Here is a 27,050-nt window from a genome sequence, read left to right as displayed (position 1 = left end):
CCATATCTCTTATCTCAATTTTTAGAATAATTCGTGTTTTAATTTATTAGCCTATTCTCTTAATACCCGGTCTAAAAATTGACCCAGTCCACAAATGGACCGGGTCTGACTCGTTTACTCAAAATAAGGGGAACCCTTTTAGGGTTTCCCCTCATTTTTCTCTTCCGCCTCATCATCGCCTCTTCTCCACCATCCCCCGCCTCTCCACCTCTCCACCTTCCCGTCAATTATCACCACCATCACCACCATCGTCACCTCTACACCACCATCTCCCCATCGTTCTCTTCCTCCCCTTCATCCTAAAACCTAGCCGCCGGGCACACACACCCCACTGCCACTAATTCTCACACCCATACCTCCATTACCTCCACCGTCCCACGCCTCCCTGTTCCCCATTACGACTGACACCCCTCTGTCACACCATTTCGCTTTGTCCCCCACTTCGTCACACCACCCGCTCCTCTCGTTCATCGTCATCTTCCTCTGACACCCACGTTACCCCGACACCCCCACGTATCTGTCACCTCCACCCTTCGTTGTTCCCCGCTCCTCTCAAACTCAAAATCAGTCTATAAATATTGATTTCGATCTATTAAGAAAAAGGGAGAAAGACGGGAAAAAACCGGAGAAAGCAGAGGAGAGGTAGCTTAACCGTAGAAATCCCCTAGTAATCAAGTGTCAAATTTAGGATAATCGCAGGAATTCCCATAGACGACATCGTTTCTTTTAGCCTTATTGTTCGATATCGAGTCAAAGATCCACACCATTTTTGTTCTGTTTTTTTTTTGCTCTTGGCATCTGTTTGAACTCGAGTGTATAAGATTCGGGTTTTTCTTAGTACTTCGAAGTGGATTTGAAGTGTTCGCGGTTAATTCGAAAGCCCGTACCCACTTCGCTGCACCCGAAGAAGGTAATTCCCTTTTTATTCTTATTTTTCTATTTTTTTTTCTCTGTTTTCATGATCAATGTGTTGGTTTTGGAACAGATGGATTAGTTAGATTAGTTCAGTCTCATGTTTAGTTAAGCTGGTTTGGTTTAATTAAGCTGGATTTTCCATTAGACTGATGTGGGATTTGAAGCATGCCTATTTGGCCTATTTCGATATATCAAGATGTGTGTCTGACTCATGGTTAGAATTGATGAATCCTGCTCAAAATAACCAAAAAATGTTTTAATATAGAGGAATGGATTACTGCTTATACTTGATTGATTAATAGCTGCCTAAATCATGCACATATCATCTTTAGTTTAAACCGAGCCTCTTCCTGTCTGCTTCATTGTTACTTTATGGCATGATTAGAAGTAAATCTGCTCATAAGTTTGGCTTTCCTTTATGGTTAATATAATCCCATTTGGTCAGTGAGGATTCCATAGGTACTAAGTGTTTATCTACGATTATACTAAGGATGATATACCTATCTGAATAGCTGGTGGTGTATGTTTAAATAATTTGTAATGCATGTTTAAAGGTTGTAACTCATTTGTTCAGGTTGTATGTCTTCCATTTTAGTGAAATAGCACACCATCTGTATAGTTGAAAGCATTATTAGATGTGTCATATGAAACTAGCTTGATTTCTGTCCCCCTTAGCTGCGCTTTAGCCTGTCTGCAGTTACTTTGGTTACAATAAACATGTTTGGTCCTGTTTAGTTTAGTTTTCGTGATCATGTTGACTGTGCATGCTTCAATGTAAGGTTCAATTGGTTTACAGGTTTGTAGTTTCCTTCTCTTTCTTGCTGAAATGCTGCTTTGTTTGCTTAAGATGAGTTTTGAAAGTAATGACTTACTAAACTGGTGATGTTACGCTCAAGTACACTTGAAAGACTTGCTTTAAGAGGAATAAATATTGGCTGGCCAATATCAGGTTGAACCCAGATTTTAGAAACAAAAGTTTGTTTCAAGTGCAAAATAGATACTGTAAACTCAAAAGGAACATAGTATGCATGGGAACTGTGGCAGATTCAGAGAATCATTTAGAATCGAAGCTGACTAGTTAAACAAACCTACGTGATGTTCTTCTCTTATAAGAAATAAGTGTCCAGATTTCTTACTTTAGGAACTGATTCTCATTCTGTTTGGTATAGATTACCCTGGGAGGTTTCCTGATCATGATGTGGACTGTGCTAGTATAATCAAGATAGTTTATATGACTAGATACTGTCTAGGCTTTAATGAATATTGGAATAATCATCCCCTCCTGTATGAACTTGTTGGCTGTGACATCAGTGTGCTGCACCATCTACTTCTACTTATCCCCTTCCTACCTGATTTTTTCTGTGGCATGGTATACTTCAAAGTATACATAGATATAAGCCTAATATACACTCAATGTATACAAAGGTCATATATTAGTGTATACCATCCAAGTATATCAGGTGTACTCTAAATATCACGTGTTATGGCATCTGCTACTGCTGCCTACGTTTTGAGTGTTGCCCTGCTTTCGTATGTCATAAATATATAGTGGCTGAATTGTGTATACATGAAATATACTTTAAATATACATATTATATATCATCTACTGATCTACTTTGAGTTTATATTTTTTTTTTTACATATTTTTATCATATTCATTGAGTGTATACTAATCTTTTCCCCTTTTATCTTTTGCATAACCATCGCATACGAGTCCGAGGGACTCGTTATTTCTCCGCATTCAATGTTGGGCCAAAGCCCAACGGGATATTCTCACCGAGTCAACCCCCATCAGCTGTGCAAAATTTCTGGGCCAAGGCCCATAAAGCGGCAACAGTTCGTAGCAGCCCATTGATTATTATTGGGCCAAAGTCCAACAGCAGGCCCGATTGCAGCAGTCCAAAGAATGGACTGAACCCATTCAATTTGATTTATTTCCTCTATTTTTATTCCTTTAAGCATTTAATTTGTATTGCATGACTAACATCTTGTTTTGTTAATTTAGATGAATCCTAATGAATTAGTAGGTTTAGTTTTAGAAACGGGTAGTTGGTTTAAGGAAGACTAACAATTAATTCCATAAGTTTATTTCTCTTCTTTTTATGTTAAAATTATTTATAATGTCTAATATTTATTTTGTTGGGAATAACGGATTTGCAAAATGGCATGACTATATATTAAGTAAAGAGGACCATAGTTTATTCTTATTATCATATACATTTTAAAATGTCACTAATACACGAGTATAAACTCAAGGATATTTTATAAATAACTCTTCAAGTTTGGAGTCAATCGTGTATTTTCAGTTATGCGTAGCTAATGAGAAAACGGTAAAAAGATAAAGAAACTCGTATTAGCTATTTTTGTGTATACTCTTAAAATCATAAAAAGGGGTCAATTAATGTATGTTTAAACCTATTTCATATAGCATTATTATATTTCTTTTTTTTTCAAAACCTTAATAATATTTTGTGAATTTTACCTAAAACCCTCTCGTGCGTAAAATATATATATATATTTTTTAACAAGTTTTATTTCTAAATAGCATCTTATTTTAAAATCTTAGCAATATTTATAAGTTTCATTTAAAATGGCATTTAAATTTCCTTCATACAAATTATTAGCTCTTTTCTCTAAATCTTATTTTAATTAACATGATTTTCTTCTTAAAAACTTTAGCAATATTTTAAAGTCATTTTCTAAAATTTAACCCTACATTTAATTTAATTAATTAACCTAAGTTGGTCGGATAACCGTAAGTTAACGGATTCTAAAGGATGCCTAACCCCTTCCCTTTAGGATGATATAGAGCCCTTACCTAGAATCACACTGGTTAAGCAGATTATTAATTGAAGTTTAGTTTTAACTTTCCCTTAGTTAACATCTAGGTGTCCTAATTCACCGTTAAATAATTAGGTGGCGACTCCTTAAAACAGAATAAACAGGAATCACCAATACGTCATACTCCCTAAAATCAACCGGGTTAAAATGGGGTGTGACAGATGGAAACAAAGAAGATGATGGTTATCCTAATTGGTATTTGCTTACACCAAGCAGTACTCCAGTTGAGAAACGGTTGAGTTCTGCTGTTGAAGATATATACTGTACTGCAGAAGAGTTAGGAAAGTGAATTGATTTTTTTGTTGTTATTTACGGCAAGTGTTATGTTATTGTGTTTCTTCCTTTTTCGAATGATGTATATGTAAATTGGTCTTTCATTTCTATACATATAATGAAGTTTCACTTTTTCAAACTGTGCTCTGTAGTCTGCCTTAACCGGCATACTTTTGCCATTTTTGTGAACAGATGTTCTGCCCCTTCCGGCATACTTCTAAGATGGAACTAACTGTTTTTCCTAAAAATAAAAAAGATAATTAAAAAGTGACTCTTGTTCCAAAACATCTCGAATAAGTGCGACAATTACTTTCAATTAATGTATTAATTGCTTTGTTTTAAAAAAAATGGAAAGAAAAACTGAAAAATTCTTTGTATTTTTGTCAATAGTTGCGACAGTTACTCCAATTTAAATTTGAGTAACTGTTTTTGGTTTAAAAAAAAAATGCAAAACTTGCCGTATCCTCATCCAATTGAAATCCAAAGAGCTTAATTTGCAAAAGTCAAGCCAAATAATCTTGCCGCCTCCGGCATAAGTTTGCCCGTTGGGAACAGAAGTTATGCCCCTTCCGGCATACTTCTAAATTCGTAGTAATAGTTTTTTTTCGCTAGAAATAAAAAAAGATAATGAAAAAGTGACTCTTATTCCAATATCTCTAATAGGTATTGCTACATTTACTTCCAATTGAAAATGTATTAATTCTTTTTTTAAAAAAAAAAAAAAAAACTGAAAAACTCTTTGTATTTTTGTCAATAATTGAACAGTTACTTCAATTCAAATTTCACTAACTGTTTTGGTTTTATTTATTTTTTTAGAAAAAACTGCAAAACTCTCTGTATCCTCATTCAATTGAAATCCAATCATTTCAACAACTATTCCAATTTAAAATGGACTAATTTGAATTTCTATATAAAGCCACACAGTTATGCCTACAACGACAAACTTTTATTCCTAACACACTTACATTATGCCGCTTTCGGCATAAGTTTTGTCACGTGGTTAGCACGTGTGCAGTTTTAATTTTTTTTTTTTGTTCAATATATATTTGCCCGCTCTTCCTGTAATTTACTTTTTATTTTCGTTTGTTCACTTTAAAGCTGAAAAAGGCAGTTGCTTTGTTACGTTTCCTATATCATCTTTATCAGTTTTTTCATTGATTTCTCTTAGTGGGGTTTCAATTTCATCTGTAAGTTATTAGTTACTATTTTATTACTTGTTGATAAGTTATTTCCTTCAATTGTTTGTGTCTGTATTTTATTTGAATAGGGTTTTCTATTTTTTTTTCCTTTTACGTTTTTGTTAATGTATTTTTGTTGGTAATGTTTTTTATGTGTTTTTTTTCTTTTTTTTTCCTGATTGAATTTTATGTTTTGCTCATGTCAGTGTGCTAAATCATGAGACTACAATTTGGACAAGTTGCTGACTATTATATTCCTCCGGAAGAGTGGACAGACACACACATCAGTGCTGTATGGCGAGGGGATGAAAAGTTTGTTAAATTTGTTGAGAAATTTCTTACAAAAGAACAGTTGGTAATTTGAAGAATCGACCTTTTGGGAAATTTATGGAATTACATAATATAAAAATGTCGGGTATCTTGGTGAATTTTGTGTTGTTTTCGGAAGTTCAGTGTTCTGAAACAAATGAAATGCATTTTAATATACAAGATAAACTTGTGACATTTACAGACCAATCATTTAAGAGAGTCACTGGGTTATCAATTGCTGAACCTCCTAGATCTTTCTATGCTAAATATAACAAAACCAATGACAGTCATCTTTTGAGAAGATATTTTGGTGTTGAAGATGGTAAAAGGAATTTGGAAATGAGGGATTTGAAGATTGTGATGAGTGCTGAAAATGTAGATTTTGAAGATGATCTTGATGCGGCGATGCTAGCAGAGATATACATTCTTGGTTGTGTTTTATTGGGCGATAGAATTGATAAAAAGGTATTGTGGCAGCATATTGTATACATAGAGGACAGTGAATTATTTGAGCAGTTTAATTGGGGGTCTTTGTGTTTTGCTGAACTCCTGAGGTGTTTCAAATCAATATATAAGCAAGGGATAGACAGACATAACATTGATTATGGTGTTGTTGGTTTTGTTTTTGGCTTTAGCGTTTAGGTTTGGTCTAGGTTCAATGACTATCGCAAACAATATGTTGATATTATTGGCGATTGTCGTGAACCTCTGATGTTGTCGTATGTCAGCAGTAAATCTCCACATTTCAATGATGTGAAGAAATTGCTTGTATCCGAAGAGTACACGAGTGGAAAGGTAATGGTGTTTATTGCCCTTTACTTTTCGTGTGAACTTTTAATGTGGTTTTTCTTTTTTTTGTTTTGATGTCATTATTTATTTTATTGTTGTATGGATTTTATTTCAATAGCAAGGTAAAGGGGTGGTTGATGAATCTCCGGACAATTCAAGTGGTGATGGAAGTGAATCTGAAGATGCCAATATTGCTGGCAAATCCACTGAAAGCTCTTCTCTAGAGCGTCGCATTGAGGTATTTCTCATGGATCCCCTCTGTTTTTCCTGTAAAAGTTTTGTTCCTTTTTTTTTCTCTTGAGTTTAACACTTTGCTGTATTTGTTTATTTTCACAGTTCCTGGAAAATGTTTGTGATGTTAAATTGGATAGGATTTTGAATAATCAACAGAAGGAGAAGGCCCGGATGGATCAGCTGATTTCTGCTTTGCAAAAAGCAGGGTTAAATTTTGAATCCTAAACTGCTTCTGATGCTGAAAATGTTCGTCGACATGTTGATTCTTCTCGTCATGTTGAAAAGGGTAGGCGCAAGAGCACAAGATCTGTTCGTAAAAGTGCTGCTGCTAAAAGGAAAACTAAACAAGCCATGTCTCGTAAAAATATGGAGCAATCTTCCGTTGGGCAACGAAGAAGATCGGTGCAGTCTCATGTTGGGGAAGATATTGCTGATCTTGAACATGCATTTTGGGAATCTGAAACTGCCACCGGAGACGAGGGGGCAACGGTGTTGATTTGTTTAATGTTGAGGGTGAAAGTAATCAAGAAATTCAGATGGAAGATGTGCAAGCCGGTTCTAGTGAAAGAACCGTTGATGAGACAGAGTTGGGAGGCAAAATTCAGTTTTACAAGAGAAGAAAATTACGCAAAACATTACAAGATGCAAATGCTTCTCTAAATGTGGCATTTGAAGATGTTTTTGGAGAAGGCCAAGCAAATGTGACATGTCTCATGGAGACAGATGTTGAACAAGTTGAATCTCTAAATGCAATCGAAAATGTTGAGGCTGAATTGCCTTCGGTAAATTTACATTTATACTTTGTTGTTTTCTAAACCTAAGTTGCCTGGCACACTTTTCTGGTAGTTGACACTTTGTGTGCTCTTTTTTGTTTTCCTATATGCAAATGATAGTTTTGCCCCTCCTGGCATAATCCCTTTTTTTATTGCAAACTCATGTTCTGCCTACTCCGGCATACTACCTTTTTCGCAAAGTTATATTTCTTCCTACACTGGCATACTGTTACTTTTTGAAACTTAGCTCTTGCCCCTTCAGGCATACTTTCACATTTTATATGCAAACTCATGTTCTGCCCCCTCCGGCATACTCATCTCTTTTGGAAAGTTATTTTCTGCCCACTCCGGCATACTTTTACTTTTTGAAACTTAAATCTTGCCCCTTCCGGCAGACTTTTCCCTTTTTCAAGCATAAGGTTTGCCCCTTCCGGCATATTTTTCAAAACTTGTTCATAAATTTTCCTTTTTGTGAACCTAACTTCTGCTTGTTTCGACATAATTTTTAATCTTTTACCACTTTCAGAATTTGTTAATTTTTTATTTTAATATTTTTGCTTCGATGATGGATGTTGTGTTTTTTAATTTGTTACTTTATGTAGGTTGTTGTGGAGGAACAATTTGCCAGTGAACAGTTTGGTGACGCCAATCGTGAAGAATTCAACGTATCTCCACCGAAAGGACATATGCCTGAAAATCTTGAGCAAATTCAAGATGACGCTGTGGTGGTTTCTGATCATCTCGAACGAGATTTATCTCCTGCCAGAGATGATAGGATAGAAGAGGACGATACGTTGGTGTCGCCTCATCATGATGAATCCATTGTATCTCAAGCTGAAGGAAATGCAACTGGAAATGTTGAGGTTACATTTCTGCCTACACTGGCATACTTTTAGTTTTTGAACTTAGCTCTTGCCCCTTCCGGCATACTTTCACATTTTATATGCAAACTCATGTTCTGCCTTCTTCGGCATACTCATCTCTTTTGGAAAGTTATTTTCTGCCCACTCCGGCATACTTTTACTTTTTGAAACTTAAATCTTGCCCCTTCCGGCATACTTTTCCCTTTTTCAAGCATAAGGTTTGCCCCTTCCGGCATATTTTTCGAAACTTGTTCGTAAATTTTCCTTTTTGTGAACCTAATTTCTGCTTGTTTCGACATAATTTTCAATCTTTTAGCACTTGTAGAATTTGTTAATTTTTTATTTTAATATTTTTTCTTTGATGACGGATGTTGTGTTTCTTAATTTGTTACTTTATGTAGGTTGTTGTGGAGGAACATTTGGGCGGTGAACAGTTTGGTGACGCCAATTGCGAAGAATCCATTGTATCTCCACCAAAAGAAGATATGGCTCAAAATCTTGAGCAAACAACACTTGAAAATCTTGAGCATATAAGACGTGAAACACCTGAAGCTCAAGTTTCTAACGAGGGTGATGAACGCGCTGTTGTTCCTCATATTGGTGTTATGCCCGAGCCTATTAATGCGATTGAGCCATTGAGGAGCGAACCAGCCAATGCAGACCTGCCCGAGCCTATTAATGCAGTTGAGCCATTGAGGAGCGAACCAGCCAATGCAGACCCGGTTCAAGTCAGTACTCCAAGGGAGTCTGTTGTTGTTGATGGAAAGGGTGAGAACTCTCAAGGAATGGAGGACAATTTTCGATATGTGTCCTTTGAAGATATTGTAAATATCGTTTCTTCCGCTGTCAAAGAGAGTACTGTTAGTCAAACCCCTCCTATTGCTGAAGAAGAACCTGTTGTTGAAATGACGGAAGTGCTATCTTCCTTGAAGACAAGGCGCCAGAGGAAAAGGAAAGTAGTGGGTGATACCCCGGCACCTGGATGGATGCTATATTCTGGACGAAACGATCTTCCTTTTGGGTCACGGAAGGACGAAAGTGACTGGGATGAACAGTACTGAAGGATGTGCCCATTCCATTACTTCAAAAGCAAACTTGCCGTGACCTTTTGGAAATTTTTTATCAATCCTCGAAATCTTCCACCAAGTAGCTTTCGACCTACTGAGTAAGTTTTTAGTTATTGTGTGCTTTCTTGCATTTTTCTTCCTTATTTTGGGTTTATGTTTTTTTCTTTTCAGTCTTTTAAGTACAATCTCTGTATTTTTGCCCCTTCTGGCATAATCCCCCATTTTATTCCAAACTCTTGTTCTGCCTACTCCGGCATACTACCTTTTTTCGCAAAGTTATATTTCTGCCTAAACCGGTATACTTTTGCTTTTTGAAACTTAGCTCTTGCTCCTTCCAGGATACTTTCACATTTTATTGCAAACTCATGTTCTGCCTCCTCCGGCATACTCATCTCTTTTGAAAAGTTATTTTCTGCCCACTCCGGCATACTTTTACTTTTTGAAACCTAAATCTTGCCCCTTTCGGCATACTTGCCTCTTTTTCAAGCATAAGCTTTGCTTTTTGAAACTTAGCTCTTGCTCCTTCCAGGATACTTTCACATTTTATTGCAAACTCATGTTCTGCCTCCTCCGGCATACTCATCTCTTTTGAAAAGTTATTTTCTGCCCACTCCGGCATACTTTTACTTTTTGAAACCTAAATCTTGCCCCTTTCGGCATACTTTTCTCTTTTTCAAGCATAAGCTTTGCCTCTTCCGGCAAACCTTATTCATAAAATTTCCTTTCTGTGAACCAAACTTCTGCTTGTATTTTTGTAATTTTTGTTCCCTTTTCTTTAATCAGGGAAGAAGACGAGGTAATGTATCCTGGAAAGTTGAACCAACTCCGTGAAGTTTATAAGTTGGGTGATGTTGAGCCAAAATATAGGATGTTTTTTTTGGAGCTGTACCATGATGTCTATGCGCTTAATGATGAGGTTCGTGATTGTCTTTTACTTTTTCTTTTTTTATTTTTCTATTAGTTATTGCTTCTTGTTTTTTTTTTTTTTTTTTTGAATCGCTATTTTTTTTTCCCTTAACACAGCATATTGATGTGATGCTATATTATTTGAGGAAGAAAATGATGTATCATCCTCCAGCTGCCAATGTTGTTAGGTACACAACCGTAGATAAAATGTTTGATTAGCTTGTGCAATTTGACATCAATAGATACTACGACGGTTAATTACCACTGGTTTGCTGGCGGCAGTGATGATGCATTTTTGCTGAGTAATATTGTGTATGGGCAAAGGGGAAAATGTGGTATATCATGGGAGAATGTCGACATGGTATTAATTCCTATTCGCCCAGGATCTGATGATCCTAAAGCAATTTCTCACTATGTACTTGTTGTCTTCATGATTGATGAGCGTAAATTGGTAGTTTATAACTCACTTAATCATAATGATGATCGCTTGGTTCGCATTGTCGAGGCCTACTGTGGTATGATCCCTAAGTTGTTAATGGTCAATGATTTTCAATTATTCAGGCCATCATACAATAACTTCAGTAATCTGATATATACCTAGGCTGCCTGTCCAAAGCAAGGATCGTACGTTTCATTCTTATCTTTTTTAGCTTTTTCCATTGTTTTTTGTTGATTTTTTTTTATTGTTTTTGTTTTTTTGTTGTTCTAAAACATCTCTCTTTTATGACTTTCAGAGATTATAATTGTGATCGTTTTTTTGATAAAGTTTGCTGATATGCTGATTAGTGGTGAAAATCCTACTGATTGGGATGATTCTGGTTTAATGGACTACATGAAAGAGTGGTCAATCAATTTGGTTTGTCATGGGAAAGATAAGCTGAAAAAGGGTTATGACACGCCACCAGATACAGCTGGAAGTGATTATCATGAGCATAACGATATGGAGTGTGAGTATGAGATGAAAAAGAGATCAAGATCTGTGAAGAAAGTAAAAAAATAGTTTGTTTTAGTTGAGCTAGATTTGTGAAGAAAGGAAAAAAAAAATAGTTTGTTTTAGTTATTTTTGCACGATGCAATTTTTTTTTTCCGTGCGTCCTTGTGTTTTTTGTAAATATTATAAGATTGTATAGTTTGTTTGTGTTATAAATTTCAACTTTAAGCCCCTTTGTAATTTGATGGTGTTCATTTTTAATCTTAACTTCTCTGTTCATAAAAGCTGTTATTTTGTTGAAAATTCAAGTTATGCCCTTTCCATCACAACTTCATGGTTGTTGTGTAATAGAATTTTGCCGGGGTCGGCATAGTTTCTCATTATGTAAATATAAGTTCTGCCCGTTCCGGCATAATTTAAGTTCAGAAAACTTGCCAAAACCAGCAACAAAGACAAACCCTTTGAAGTTATTGACCAGCCAAAATGCATTTATTGGGGATTATTTGTGACGGAAAGTTGTTATTTTGTTGAAAATCAAAGTTATGCCCTTTGCATCACAACTTTATGGTGGTTATGTAATAGGAGTTTGCCGGGGTCGGCATAGTTTGTCATTTTATGAACAGAAGTTCCACCCTTTCCGGCAGAAATTAAGTTCAGAGAACTTGCCACAACCAGCAACAACGACAAAACCTTTTAATTTTTTTAACCAGTCAGAACGCAGTTTATTGGGATTAGTTGAGACCCCATAATTGTTATTTTAGTATGAATGAATTTTTATTTTTAGTCTATGTTGTTGTTGTTATTTTTTTTTTCCCAATCCAAAATTTGTATGAATGAAATTTTAGTATTAATGAATGAAATATTTTACTTAGTGTTAATTGTATTGTGCTGAATGTTTTATCCAATTTTCCAGCATTTTAAAATATTGTATAAATAAAAAAGCACATAAGTATGCCCCTAACGGCATACCTATTTATTTTGTAAGCGGAAGACCTGCCGATTCCGGCATAAATGTAAAACTTGAAAACATCAGACAGAAATAATATTGTTATGTCCCAAGGCATACATCTATTAAACTTACCAGGATGTAGTCTTTGAGATACCAATTTTGTTTTCCCGGCAAAACCTGTTATATCTGCCACAGGAGGCATAAATTATAAAACTGGATAATTAAAGTTGATGATTTTTTTTCTTTTTCCTCAATGTTTTATGGTAGAGAATTGTAGATTTCATGTAGGGACATTTATCTGTTGCTATTATATAGTCTTTTATTATCAGCAACAAGAAGATAACAACTTAATAAAAGAAAATAATAAAAGAAAGAATGGATAGAAGAATAAATGAGTGATAAGATGCTTGAAGTCTCAGTCTTAGTAATACCAAAGTTTTGCCATTTCTTTCAGGCAGAGTGTGCATTATGCGTCAAGAATCATAAGATAAATTCATATAAACTATGTATAAGAGTGTGATGTTAGGATGACAATTTCCTCTTCCTGCATCTTCTTGAATATGGATTGAGAGATGGACTGTGGTTACAGGTTGCCCTAGTGTGTCCAAAGAACTTGCATCTACCGCATCTGTATGTGTACTTTGTCGATTCTCTTTTTGGGCGATATCTTTTTATTTGTTTTCTTCCAGGTCATCTTTTAACATCAGGCGGCGTTATTTTAATATCCATAATGTTTTGTGGATTAATCCATGACTCTTGATTTCCAACTGATAGTATTTCACCTTTGTATGTCTCTTGGCAGACTTGTTTCTTGAACCAGTCCGCACAGTATGTAGATTTTGGCAAACTTCTTTTATCTATAACTGCCATGGCATGTGTGCACGGTAACTCGTTAGTTTGGAACTCCAAGCACTCACAAGTCATATTCTTCAGGTCTACATTGTATTGATATCCTTCATCTTTGACAATAAATTTGACGGGAGTTATGTTTTCTACCTGTGGAAATTGACAATATAAATGAGTGATATTTTTTGTGGCAATTTTCATATTATATGAGAGTTATGCCCTTTCTGGCATACTTCCTGTACAGTGAAAATAAGAGTCTGGCCCTTCCGGCAGAACTAAGTATAAAATAGGGTCATAGTTATTCCTTTGTCCAACATAACTTTTGTGTTTGGTTAATTTTAAACTATACATTGCTCATAAAACTAAGATTGAAGTGTGTGTTGGTAAAATTTACTTACTTTCATTGTAAGCATAAAAACAGTGTCATAGTTATGCCCTTACCGGCATAATTCCATGCTAGTTAAAATAAGAGTCTGCCCCTTCCAGCAGAACGAAGTATAAAAATAGGGTCATAGTTCTTCCTTTATCCAGCATAACTTTTGTGTTTGGTTAAAATTAAACTATGCATCACCAAACTAATATTGAAGTGTGTGTTGGTAAAATGTACTTACTTTCATTGTGAAGCCTCTACTTATCTTTTCAAGCAGAATCTTTTCAGCCAACATGTCAGGTCATGGGACGGTCCTGTTGCGTCCAATTTTCTCTGGTAAAATCAATTTTGCAGCTTGTTCTGGATGTAATCAATACGTGCCATTATTGGCAACTCCCTTGCTTTCCTCAATACAGAATTCATTGTCTCGACATTGTTTGTTGTGAGAATCTTGTAACGCCTGTTGGTGTGGAATGAACGTGCCCATCTTTCCGGTGGTTCTTGTTCTATGTATTCTGCAGCTTTTGGGTCGATTTGTTGTATCTGTGACATATGGGTACGAAACTCTGCTTGTTTGTAGGTAGTTGCTGCATTGTAGAACAGTGATAGGATCGCTTCGGATGAGAAATATTTCTGCAAGTTCTTCTCCATGTGGTAAATGCATATTCCATGCTGGGTATTTGGATACAGTTCTTTGATTGCAGTTGCAATTGACGAGTGGCGATCGGAAAGAATTGATAGGTCTTTGCGCTTGCCAAACACCTTTTTCACGTGTCTGAAGAACCACCTGTAGGATTCATTATTCTCAGAGTCTGCAATACCAAATGCGAGAGGAAATATGCTGTTGTTTCCATCTTTTTCTATAGCTATCATGAGCACACCGCGGTATTTTGATTTCAAGAAGGTTGCATCCATCATCATTACTGGTCTGCAGTGTTTCCAACCCTCAATTGATGCTCCGTACGCGAAAAAAACATACTTAAACTTATTGTCAGCGGTCCATTTGATGTTAGCAACTGTTCCAGGATTTCTTAATTTCATCATGTGAAGATATTGCGGTAGAAGTGTGTAGTTATTTTCTGGGCTTCCTCTTATGACATTATAAGCGTGTTGGAGGGAACGCCATGCTTTGTGGTAACCAATGTGCAAGCCATATCTGCTTCTCATTTCTTCAATGACAAATTTGGGTGTTATCTCTTGTAGTGTATGGCGTACTAGGTCTGTAATGTATTCCGCTATGACTTTTGAAGTTGCATTCCTCATGTCAGAGGTGATGAAATTTATTGAATAACTATGTCTCTTTTCAAAGTTAACTACTTTGAAAAGTTCTGATCCTCTGAACCTTGAACTGTGGAAACGCCAAATGCAGGTTGGGTCAACACATCTGATGTAATACCGTTGCGTGCATGACTTTTCTACCTTATACTGTTGATGACGAGTAATTGCAATGTTATTCATGCACTTTTTCACGGTATCTTTGTCTTTGAATAAAATGCCAACTTCTATTTGATCAATCGATGCACTAGGTGTCAAAATTTGTGTATCATTTTGTATCCTCTTCCTCTTTAGTGTCTTTGTTTTGTTGCATGGCTGTGTTTGTGTCTCTTCAACTGTCATGCTCGGAGTAAGTGATACAACATTCATTGAAGTTGGATGCTGAGAAAGGTCATTGTTTACAACTTGCTCAATGTTTGGTGGTTGACATTGTAGCTGCTGAGGTGTCTGGTTAGGAGTTACTATCTCGCTCTGCTCATGTGGAATCCCAAGGTTATGTCCAATAGGGTTGTGTTGTTCGTCATCCAATCCAACTTCAGACATGTCTTCTTCATAAGCAATGCAGAGTTGTCTGTCAATTTCCTCTATGGTTTGTCCTTCTGTCATTAGGCTAGATTCATTATGATGTTGTTGTAATAGGTTGTTCTCCGCATCAGCTAAATTGAACTCTAATATGAAACGGGAATTTCTGAAGTTGTCATTGTTGTTGAGCAGGTACAAGCAAGTGTGAAGATCAATGTCGTTTGTTACACGCATCCCTTTGGATGTTTTCTCACTGGTGTCAAACCATATGTTGGCCTCTTTTTGCTGAGTATCTTGTGTATGCCCCGCAAATATCTGTTGAGCGAATTGTTGAAAATTTACACCATCATTGACAAGTATTAGCTTGGTTTCATGATTAACATAATTGTAGGCGGCGTCCCATTTGCCGTTGAAGGCTACGTAGATGCATCTTGGTGTCATTTTTTTTGTTAAACTTCCTGTATAAAGAGAGATTCACTTGAGAAAAAATCAAAATGAAATGTATTTAAGTTGTTAGTTTTGAAAATTTAAGTTCTGCCCTCCCCAGCAGGCTTTGTATGTAAAGTCATGAAGTATGCCTGAAACGGCATACTCTACCATTTTGTAAATAGAAGTTCTGCCGCTACCAGCATTCTTCAAAAACGGAGTAACTGTTTATGCAACTGTTATTCCAATGAAATTGCAACAGTTATTTTCATGAAACTGAAAAACCTCCTCTGTGTTTATCCAATTTAAATCGAATCCATGCAACAGTTATTCCAATTTAAAATGAACTAATTTATACTTCTATATAAACCAACACAACTTTTGGAAGAAGGAAAAAAAAACACTTTACTTCTGAAAACCAGATATAATCACATACAAAATGAACCAAAATCAACATATTGTACATGTTAATGGTGGTCATGGTCAAGCATATGAACATGCCCATCTTCGTAACCAAATCCATCCTAATATTGCAAATTTGCAAATTACTCATGAAATTGCTGATATCAAAAGAGTCATAGATTTTCTGAGGGCTCTTTACGGTGCTCTAAGTAGAGAAAATGATGATCTGCGAAGAGAATTACGATTTGTAAGGCAGAGGTTATTCCAGCACACTGGCCAAGTTGACGATGGGGCAATTTGGAATGGGTACACATGAAATTAGAACTGATGATGGTAGTTTGGTACTTATGAAGTTAGGATTTTATGTTTTGTGGACATATATATATATAATTAAATGTATGTTAATGAAGTGTAAGTTTCTTTAGGTTTGTAGAATTTTACTTTAATGGCTTCTAAACAGAAGTATTGCCTTCTACGGCATACTTGTTCAGAAGTTTGTTTAGAACTTTACCGGTAACGGCATACTCTACTACTTTGTAAATTGTACTTTTGCCTCCTCCGGCATAAGTACTTTTTGTTTTGCTTAAATTAATGCAGTAACTGTTTTTGGTTAAAAAAAATGAAAACCTTCTCTACCTTCATCCAATTTAAATCAAATGCCTGCAACAGTTATTCCAATTAGAGGATTGACGCAATTGGACTAATTTATACTTCTATATAAACCAGAACTTTTGCCTTCTCCGGCATACTTATTATGAAATTGGTTCAGAACATTGCCGTTAACGGCATACTCTACTCTTTTGTAAATTGAACTTTTGCCTCCTCCGGCATAAGCACTTTTTGTTTTGCTGATGATAATGCAGTAACTGTTTTTGGTTAAAAAATTTTAAAAAAAATGAAAACCTTCTCTACCTTCATCCAATTTAAATCAAATTCCTCCAACAGTTATTCCAATTAGAGGATTGACGCAACTGGACTAATTTATACTTCTATACAAACCAGAACTTTTGACTTCTCCGGCATACTTGTTATGAAATTGGTTCAGAACATTGCCGTTAACGGCATACTCTACTTTTTTGTAAATTGAACTTTTGCCTCCTCCGGCATACTTGTTCTAAATTTGCACACAGTTTGCCTTAATTCAAGTTTAAATCGATAAGCATTGCCTGATTTAAATTGAATTTCCTATAATTACAATTTCAAGTAAATAAGCATTGTATACTAATTTAATTAAAGTATAAAGTAATTAAAATCAGAACAAAGCATTAAGTCCAATCAATTCTATTTTGCTGATTAATTTTATCATGCGCAATGTTCAATCTGAGTTGTATGTCATCTGTTTCTAAATAATCAGGTCGTAGAAGATGATCTTTTTCAAATATTAACAATCTAAACTCAATAAAATCGTTAAATTGAGTTGAATTAAGATTTGTACCTTTTACTGATGTTGTAGCAGCAAAATCAATTGAGAAATCTGGCTTGAAACAACGATTTGAATAATTGAGAAATCTGGCTTGGGAACGATTTGAATAATTGCTGGTTAACGATATGAAAGAAGGGAAGGATTTGAGAATAACGATTTTTGTGTTTTATATATAACGGTTAGGGGTAGTAATGTCTTTTTACTATATTGCTTTTGCTCGGAAGGACAATAATTAAAGACCACCATTTTGAGGGGCAAAATCTAAAGACCAGCCCAAAAGAGGGGCATTCGCGCCAATTGCCCTTCTTCTGTTGTGCCTAAACTTTCGTAAAAATCATTTTTTTGTGCGGATTGTCCTTCAAAGGCACTGGTCTTTAATTTTGTCCCTCAAATTATTGGTGTTTAATTTTTATCCTTCGCCTAATGCCATGAGATTTGGGATTCGAACCTCGACTCAGTAAAAAATAAAAATAAAAATCGTAAGGCAAAGTTTAGTAGCAAAATTAGGCCTATTTAGACAAAAGTTAGGCCTTAAGGCAGAATTTTACAAAACTCTAATTGAGTAAAAAAACAAACAAAAAGAATTCCTTAATGCAAACCTCTACCTTAAGATAAAGTTTTGCTTTATGCCTGAAGGCAAAACTCTACCTGATCAGGTAGAATTTGACTGAAAACTCTACTTAAGGATTTGATAAATGACTTTGATAAATAGTCATTCTTTAGACCGCTAATCAAGCTCTAGTCACAATCTCAAAACTATTTGACATTTAGTCACTCCTCTCTAAACTTTTTATAGCCTGTTTGGATGGGCTTATGCCTATAAGCTGTTTGCAGCTTATAAGCTAAAAAAAATAAGTTGGTAGTCTAACTTATTTTTTTTTGGGCTTATAAACTGTTTTCAACTTATAAGCTACTTTAGATAAACTAAGTTAAATGGGCTCAATTATTTTTTTGAGCTTATTTTAAGCACAAAATGACTTTAAGCTGGCCAGACAAACACTCAAAAAAGCTGAAAACAGCTTATAAGCAACTTATAAGCCAATCCAAATGAGCTCCTAGTCTCAAACCTCAACTAAAAGGGTTCAATTTTCCAGAAAAATTGATAAATAGTCATTTTCCGGATTGCTAATCAAGCTCTAGTCACGATCTCAAAACTATTTGACATTTACAAGTTTGTCTGATACTGCTCCTTCATTTGTGACTTTTAAGTTGTTAATTAAATAATGCACCTCGAGCTCCAGGATTAGAACTTGGTTAAAAAAAGAGAAAATCGTCAAATGCCCCCTCAACGTTTAGTCGAATTAATTATGGCGCTTCCAACCTTTACGGGTGACCTATTACCCTCCTGATTTTTTTAAACGGAATTATTATCCCCCTGAATTGTGAGGTGGCACAGAGAGTGTAGTTCACTCTCTTTGAGAGAGTGATAAACAAATAAAAATGTTTTTTTTTTTTTTTTAAAATAGAAGCAGTATTTAGTTTTTTTTTCATTCTCTATCTCTCTTCTTTTTTCCTCTTATTCCCTTATTCTTCATTGCCCGCCACCGTCCACCACCCTCCACCACCGCCAGTTAATTTTTTAAAAATTAACCCATTACTTCCCCCACCTTCTTTTACCCAAACCCAACTCCAAAACTTGCCCACCCACTGTCCTAATTTTTTTTTCATTCTCTTTTTTTTTTCCCCTCTTATTCCCTTAGTTTTCACTGCCCGCCACCGTCCACCACCCTCCACCGCCGCCAGTTAGTTTACTAAAAATTAACCCATTACTTCCCCCACCTTTTTTTACCCAAACCCAACTCCAAAACTTGCCCACCCACCGTCCTAATCCTAACACTATCCTCAACTTCCTCTCCTTCCCCGCTATCATCTTCCTCATCATCCTCCATTAGAGGGTATCCCATCATCACCGATAAAGCTCAATCATTTCATTATTGGGGGAATTCTCTATTACATCCAATTCAACATCTCCAAACACTTCCTTATACTTCAACATCCACAAATACATATACACCTAAAAAGTGAGCAAAGACATAAAAGATGAAAAAAAAAAAAAAAAAAAGCAATCAAAGAAAAAATTTCAGTACCCTTTTGACAGAAATAGATTTTTTTTTTTGTCCATTTAGCCTTGTTTGTTGGTATTGCTTAGTATAACATTCTTGATTTGGTGAAAAATGGCTTCATTTGGTGATGAATTGGCTTTATTTGGTGTAGAAATTTCGAAATTAGAAGTAAAAGGTAAAAAAAAAAAGGTCAAAAAATACACGTCAGGCGCATGCATTTCACCACTCAAATACAGATCTGGTGATAGCGTTTCAGGGGGGGGGGGGGGGGATAATAGGTCACCTGTAAAGTTTGGGTGTGTCATAATTAATCCGACTAAACGTTGAGGAGTCATTTGACGATTTTCTCGTTAAAAAAATAAAAAACAATAATTAAGAAAGGGATTAGAAGTTAGAACTTGGTGTTTTCTTTCCTTTTATTTTACAAATAAACCCTTTCTATTAAAATTTATACATGAATTGACATTTAAATGGGAATAATTATATTTATCATCTATATTCATTTATATATGTATACCCCCTTTTCACTTTATTAGTAGGAATTCGATCTAAAAACCGTCCTTCAGATCTTTCATTTCAATAATATATACTAATTGGTTTTTTTAGGTAAATTTCTATTATCTAAAGCAAGATATTCTTTATTTCTCATATTCCTACACGAACATTAAAGTTTCTAACCATAACAAAAGGCCCATGACATTACTAGACATGTAAGTGAAACAACAACTACAACGCTTCTATTCTTATTTGTTTCTATTGCCTTTATGAAATTTTCTTTGTACAATCATATAATATTAAAATTAGTATGTGTGAAAAGTTTTAATGATTTAAATATAAATAGACAATTACCACTGAGGAGTGTGATAAGATGAAAGGATCCTTTATCTTTATCTGGTAGACAATCTAGTGTAATTTATCTTTAATTTTAATTAATTTGATACTCCCAAAATCAATATATCACGAGTTTGAATCTCAATACTTCTGCTAAAATAATTTTCTTTTGGGTTTATGATTATTGATTAATATAACCAGGTAAATAAAAGTGAATTTCTTGGAATATTTTCCCTACTTTTTGGTTTTATTATTATTGGAGTATATTTTCAAAAAAAGACAGTTAATTAGACAAGAAAACAGATGTCACACGATCCCCTTGTTAGGGAAGTGAAAGGCGAGAATAAAGGGTTTTAGTGCGAGTGTATGTGTGACCTATTCGACACAAAACTCTTAAACACTAACTATCAACGAATCATAACCAAAGTACACAACACTATTAATCGCTTTCATAAATTAACAAATCCAAGTTGACTTCAACTACAAATTCCAAGTTCCAACTTTTCCCCCAAAAACCTTCTAGTCTAGTAGGTCCCTTTTTCCTGGTTCTCAACTTAGGGTTTCTTGTTTTTTTTGGTGTACAAGTACAAAAGAAAGGATTTTTAGGGTGTTTTGTGACTACATTGCATCTTGGGTATGGAAGATTTGGACAAAAGCAAGCTTTTTTGTGGTGGGATTCCAAGGGATACAAGTGAACATATGCTTAATGAGCATTTTTCTAAGTATGGAACTGTGGTTAGCTCTGTTATTGCTAAGGACAGGGAAACTGGTAGACCTAGAGGATTTGCTTTTGTTTCTTTTTCTGACCCATCTGCTGTTGATAAAGCACTACAAGATACACATGAAATTCTTGGAAGAATGGTATGTCTTTGAACCCTTGTTCTTGATTTTGTTTCTCATGAATTTCTTGCTTTTTTTGGGACCCATGTTCTCTTGCTTGTTCAATTGGCGTTGATATTCTAGTAAAAATGCCATCTTTAACTTTTTGTGTACCCTGGTGAGATAAAAACATAAAGAAAGCATGTGGCATAGTGGTCAGTGAAGTGGGTTAAGAATCATGGGATCTCAGGTTCATAGTATAGACAAACACTAGCTGTCCTAGCCTTGGTGGACAGATTTACCTGGTACTTGTTGATGGTATGAGGTGGCACGTACCCCGTGGACAGTGACGGATCCAGGATTTTCATTCAGGGTATTCGGAAAAAAAAGAAGAAGCTAAATATACACTGTAATTTTTTGCCGAGGGTGTTCAAAAGTTAATATATGCACATAAATATAGAAAATTTACCCATTTTTGCCGAGGGTGTTCGGGTAACACCCTCACTTACACGTAGATCCGCCCCTGCCCGTGGAATTTGTGGAGTTGTTTTTTTTTTCTTTTTTGGTTTTCCACCCCGTGTCTTATATCCATATTGAGGCCCGACTATGGTTTTCCACCCGGGTTTGTACCCGCATTAGAGCCCGACTATATTCGGATTCGCGCCCCGTAGTGCCCATTTCTAGGGGAAGCGCTCCCTATCAATAATATTTCCATACCCAGTGCTCAGACCCAAGAGCGCTGCACCCCATCCTTTGGTGGTAAGAGTTGCTGGCCCGTCAGGGTTATAAAAAAATGAAAATAGATGTAATTTTTGGTTTTTTGATGCATGTATGTGTATTCTGTTATACAAAAGGTGAAGTCTCTGCTGTTTATTTGATTTGTGGTATATACTGTCATGTTTTATTTTTGTAGGTAGAGGTGAAAAAAGCAGTACCCAGGAGTGAACAACACCAAAGTCAACAGCAGAGCAATAGAGGTTTGAATAGGAATAGTAGAACTAATGATAGAAGCAATGATCAGTTTAGGACCAAGAAGATTTTTGTAGGGGGTTTATCAGCTAACCTAACTCAGGAAGATTTCAAGAGTTACTTTGAAAAGTTTGGTAGGATTACAGATGTTGTTGTGATGCATGACAATGTTACCCATAGGCCAAGGGGATTTGGTTTTATTACTTTTGATTCAGAGGATGCGGTTGAGGAAGTTATGCAGAAGAATTTCCATGAACTAAGTGGAAAGCTTGTGGAGGTCAAGAGGGCTATACCAAAAGATGGAAATAACATTAGTGGTAATGGTTATCATTCTGGAATAGGCAACGGAAATGGTTCTAACTATAACAACACTTATCAACAGGGAATGTATCCGCCTTACAGTCCTAGATATGTATATTGCGGGCCGGTCTCTGGTTATGGGAGTGTGGCTGAATATCCTTATGGAGTTGGAACTTTCGGAGGTAGTTATCCTGTTGGAGCATACCCTGGAATTGGTTACAGTATCACTTCTTTGATGCCTAGGGGCCCCACAATGGCTGGTTTCAGGGGAAGTCCATTGCCTTATGGCAATGCTGGAGTTGTTTATCCTGCCTACATGAATGGTGGCATCGGAGTAATGAGCATGGCTGCTAACGGATATGGAGGAATTTTGGGTGCTGGGATAAATGAGAAATCTGGTCAAGTTAGTGTTAGAGATGCTCAAGGGGTATCTAATTAGGTGCCTATACAAATTAGATGGGAAAATGTAGATATCAATTCTTTTATTCTGCTGGAAGCTTCAGTGCTGCTGCTACCAAACAGAGTGAAGAGGTAATGTGGAGCGACTTAAAGCCTTATTATGCTGATCATTCTAACCGACTGCTTTGTGACTGAATGTGGATATGATGACAAGTTAGAAATTCTCATACTGATCAATTGAGGCTGTCTTCTGTCTTTTTATTTATGACTGTTGCGTGTGATGTGCTTTTTTCTCTTTTAAACTCGTTTGCCCAAATTCAAACAGCTGTAATATAATTTTTCAAAGTTGATATTTCCTGTTGTTGCCTCTGTTATCATTCTTAGTGCGGTTGCTTTATTTTTTATGGTTTCATTTTTTGATCATAGTTGTGTAAGTCTTGTTGTTTGCACATTTATATCTTGGTGCACTTTATCCAATGCCTTGCTTATTAATTATGATGACAAAATTTTTGATGGCCCTTCCTCGCATCTGATTATGCCTCTTTTTTTTTTCTCCTTTCTTTTGCCACCTTTCTGGGATTCCCTTTATTTTTGCCTTATTTTTATTTCTTGGAGTCACAGTTTATTACAGGCATGGATTTAAATTAGTCCAACTTAGTGGAAAAATGTGAAACAATATTTGACATTTCTAAGCTCAAGACTTAGCTGTCTACTTACTGATGTCGTGTTCTTTTAGCATGAACCAATTTAGCTGATTGTCTTGTAGTTGGCATGTTGCTGGAGTTTGCTACAGCTTGAGGTGCATATACATCATCAATTTGTGCCACCTGTTTCATTTGTTTGTGTATGCTTCAGCTTAAAAAACATTGACTGTAAATTAGGCAAAGAAGAGAATTTACTGGTCACAGCAGGTGAATGTCTATCAGTCTTTTGTGGATCTTCCGAGTAGTGAATGACCTACTTGATCCGTTAAAATGAGTGTTGAAGGCAACACTACACTATACTTTCCTCAGTGATAGAAAACTGTACCTTTTCAGCTGATATCTATTTGAATAAAGAGTGCGGTGTCTGCTTCATTGGCATAAAAATATTGTCTGAACTAATACTCTCCAGATTTTCTTTCGGCTGACCATATGGCAATTGACAATAACGAATCTATATACTGTAATTACTTAGCTTCTTGAACCACCTTATCTGTTGGAGTATGAGAACAAATTTAGAAATTTACAGTTGTTTTGCTCTTTGGTATTTGAATGATTTCTGTGAAACGGTTATTCCACCCCAAAAGAACGAGATTCCGTAATCAACATAGAGGAAGAATGAAGGGAACATCTTATCAAGGTAATCATATTTCTTTCGGTAAATATGCTCTTCAAGCACTTGAACTTGCTTGGATTGAGCCGCTTTCCCTCATTCCACTCGTCCAGCCCTCTTCACGAACTTGCGAATATGCAGCTGATTAGAAATTATACAGTATAAAGCACCCCAGCTTGCTTGGGTTTGAGAGTTTTAATATAAAACATTTTGTATGCTTGAGGAGGATGAAGTGAGTCAAAGATGAGAAATCTTTCATACTAGATGGCAGCCCCCTTTGCTCGTAACAATCTGAATCTTGCCTGCAAGAATTTTGATCATTTTGGGCTGAAGGTCCTGACTCGGTTGGGTGATGGTCGGGCCATGGGCAGGGAGTCGTCCTGTAGGGCTCGTTTGAGCTAAAGGCGGCCAATGCCATGTTTGAGTCACAAAGTGAAGAACAGAGACTGAACCTTGACTCTGTGCGCAACCGAAGGGTAGCGGCTGCGGGTTCTCATGTCATCAAATATATATATATATATATTGCTATGTAAAATGCAACGTAGAGTCACTCAATGAGAAGCAACACGGATCAAGTTCCTTCTCGTTTTTTTCTCTTTTTGTCCAAACAAGTAAAGGAGCAGCATAAAATTGTATACCCTTCGGTTGTGTGGAAAAAGTTTTATATACTTGCACTATTTGTATTTGTCAACGGATCAAGAAAAGGGAACCAAGGGAAGAATATATAGTGAAAAATATGTAAAGGGAAAAGTATTATATTTTCGTACACCCTAATACTTGTCAATTGACAATCTTATATTATATCTCTTCCTTTTCTTTTTCTAGTCCAAGCAAACCATAGAATAGCAAAATAGTCATCCGAAGAAGGAAACAATAATTGATTATTTCGTTACTGAGCAAATGATATTATCGATTGAAAAAGAAAATAGATGTGTTTCTCTCACCGAAGAAAATGACTTCCTATGTTCCTGTCAAACTAAAATAAGTACTTTGCTAATGAAAAAAAAGTTAAAAGAGTAAGGGTTGTTGACACCCAATTTTGTCCCGCCTTCCTTTCAAAATATTTATTGGCGTTTCTAATATTTTTAATAGCTTAAGAATAGTCGTTTATACTTTGCTACAATTTTAATTAATACCGTCGTTTTGTTATTATCCAACTATAGTCATTGCCTAATACCATTATTATTAAAGTTGTTATCATTATTATTATTATTATTATTATTATTATTATTATTATTATTATTATTATTATTACCATTATTATTATGATTTGCATTATGATCACTTTTAACATTTTCTACTTACCGTCTTATGCACACACGCATCGCATTTATTTTGTGCAATTAAACAATAGCATTTACTTACTGTTAAACTTTAAAAATATTATCACACGGCTATTACGATATCATATAATTTTTTTTTTATATTTGGTAATATTTTAGCACGCGTTAATTTATAGTTAATTAAAATGGATCTTTCATTTAAATTCAGAAGCCCATTCGTCCAAAATCAAGCCCTAAATTCATGTTAAAGTCCAGCCCAAATATGTCACGCCACAAACCATGGCCTGGGCATAACACGGCACTCGGGCCTTGCTTGCATGTGTCCGAGCGAACCTCATGGCTTGCTTGTCAACATGGGCATCAAAACAGTATACTCTATATGATGTAATTTAAATCAATCATGAAAATGTAATTTGCGGAATAAAGTCTTGAAATTTTCTCATAGCATGAAATATCATGAAAACATAATAGTCTGCAAACATGAAAGCATAACTGACTCTGTGAACTAACATCTGTCTATGAAACCTCTAAAACATGTCTGAATACTAACTACCAGGACATGGCCCTGGACTACCACAAACTGAATACTAATGCAGACTCTATGTTGAACCCCGAGAGGAGTGGGGCTCACCAATAAGCTGATATTTGAAGTGATCCTACTGCGCAGACGTATGCTCCCGAAAATCGGTATCTGCACCGTGAAGTGCAGGCCTCGGGCAAAAGGGACGTTAGTACATGGTGAATAGTACTAGTATGTAAAACCTGCTGAAGTGAAGAACATGGCACAACATAGGTATAGGACATGAACTGAAACTGAATGTAACTTGAACATGAGCTTGAAACGTGAGTAAATTCTTAAAACAGTAAATCAATGGAAATACTTGTATGTAAAACTACTTGTAACGTGGGGAATGCTATAGTATAACCGACAACATGGTCTGGTACTTGCGTCCTACCAGCAGAACACTCACAACCTTGCCATGGATATGATATTTAAGTAATAATAAGCATGTAAAGATCCAAACTGCATAATGAAGATGTTGCCTCCTTGCTGACAACTCTTATCCTACGGTGGCAACGTAGTTTCAGGCTATCTGAGCCTTCTCAATTAACTAAGCAATTCCCAAAAACATGAACATGATATAGTTGGCTAAGAAGCCCATGATTTTCGTGAAATAACTTGTAATCATGATTTCACGAAATAACTTGTAACATGGTTTCATCAAATAACTTGTAAAATAGTTTCATAAGATAACTTGTCATAGTCTTGCAAACATGTTCTTGATTCATGAGTAATAAGAATAGTTCGTAATCATATATATATATAATTGACTTGAAAACATGCTTGTAACTTGCTAGATAAAATCATAAAGTTTCATATAAACATAATGAGAACACATAAGGATGAATTCATGATTCATGGATTAAGCTAGGGTTCCTAATAACCGTAATGGAAGATTAGGAATACAACAACGAATATAGATACAAAAGTCATGTACATAAATACATAAATACGGGCTACCAATATGTTGGGTTTAATGCCTTAGGATTTGAACTTCATGGATATCAAGAAACGGAGCATGGGGAAGACGTAGAGATTCCCACATGTGGATGGAAGTTCTACATACCTTAATCACTCCAAAACTTGAATTAAAGACTTGAGCTTTGAAAAAAATTTCCAAAATCTTAAATTCTTGAACCTTGAAATGGGTTTTCTTGAAAACCCTAGTTTTGGAATGATGATTTCTTGTTTAGATTACAAGGATATGTATTAGAATTG

The 27,050-nt window shown here is 35.7% G+C and overlaps 1 protein-coding gene across 1 annotated transcript; it reads left to right on the top strand.

Annotated features, from left to right (window-relative positions):
* Positions 1 to 20,544: 20,544 nt before the first annotated feature.
* On the top strand, positions 20,545 to 23,047 carry LOC132627745 (RNA-binding protein 1-like). Its single transcript, XM_060343308.1, has 2 exons — positions 20,545 to 21,047; positions 21,919 to 23,047. Exons 1-2 carry the CDS (start codon positions 20,823 to 20,825, stop codon positions 22,711 to 22,713), a joined length of 1,020 nt encoding a protein of 339 aa, XP_060199291.1. The 5' UTR covers positions 20,545 to 20,822; the 3' UTR covers positions 22,714 to 23,047.
* The last annotated feature ends 4,003 nt before the right edge of the window (positions 23,048 to 27,050 follow it).

The sequence above is a fragment of the Lycium barbarum genome, chromosome 2 (genome assembly GCF_019175385.1).
Source record: "Lycium barbarum isolate Lr01 chromosome 2, ASM1917538v2, whole genome shotgun sequence".
Classification (NCBI taxonomy): Eukaryota; Viridiplantae; Streptophyta; class Magnoliopsida; order Solanales; family Solanaceae; genus Lycium; species Lycium barbarum.
Note: the sequence above shows the minus strand (reverse complement) of the source record. Positions and strands in the feature narration are given on the sequence as shown.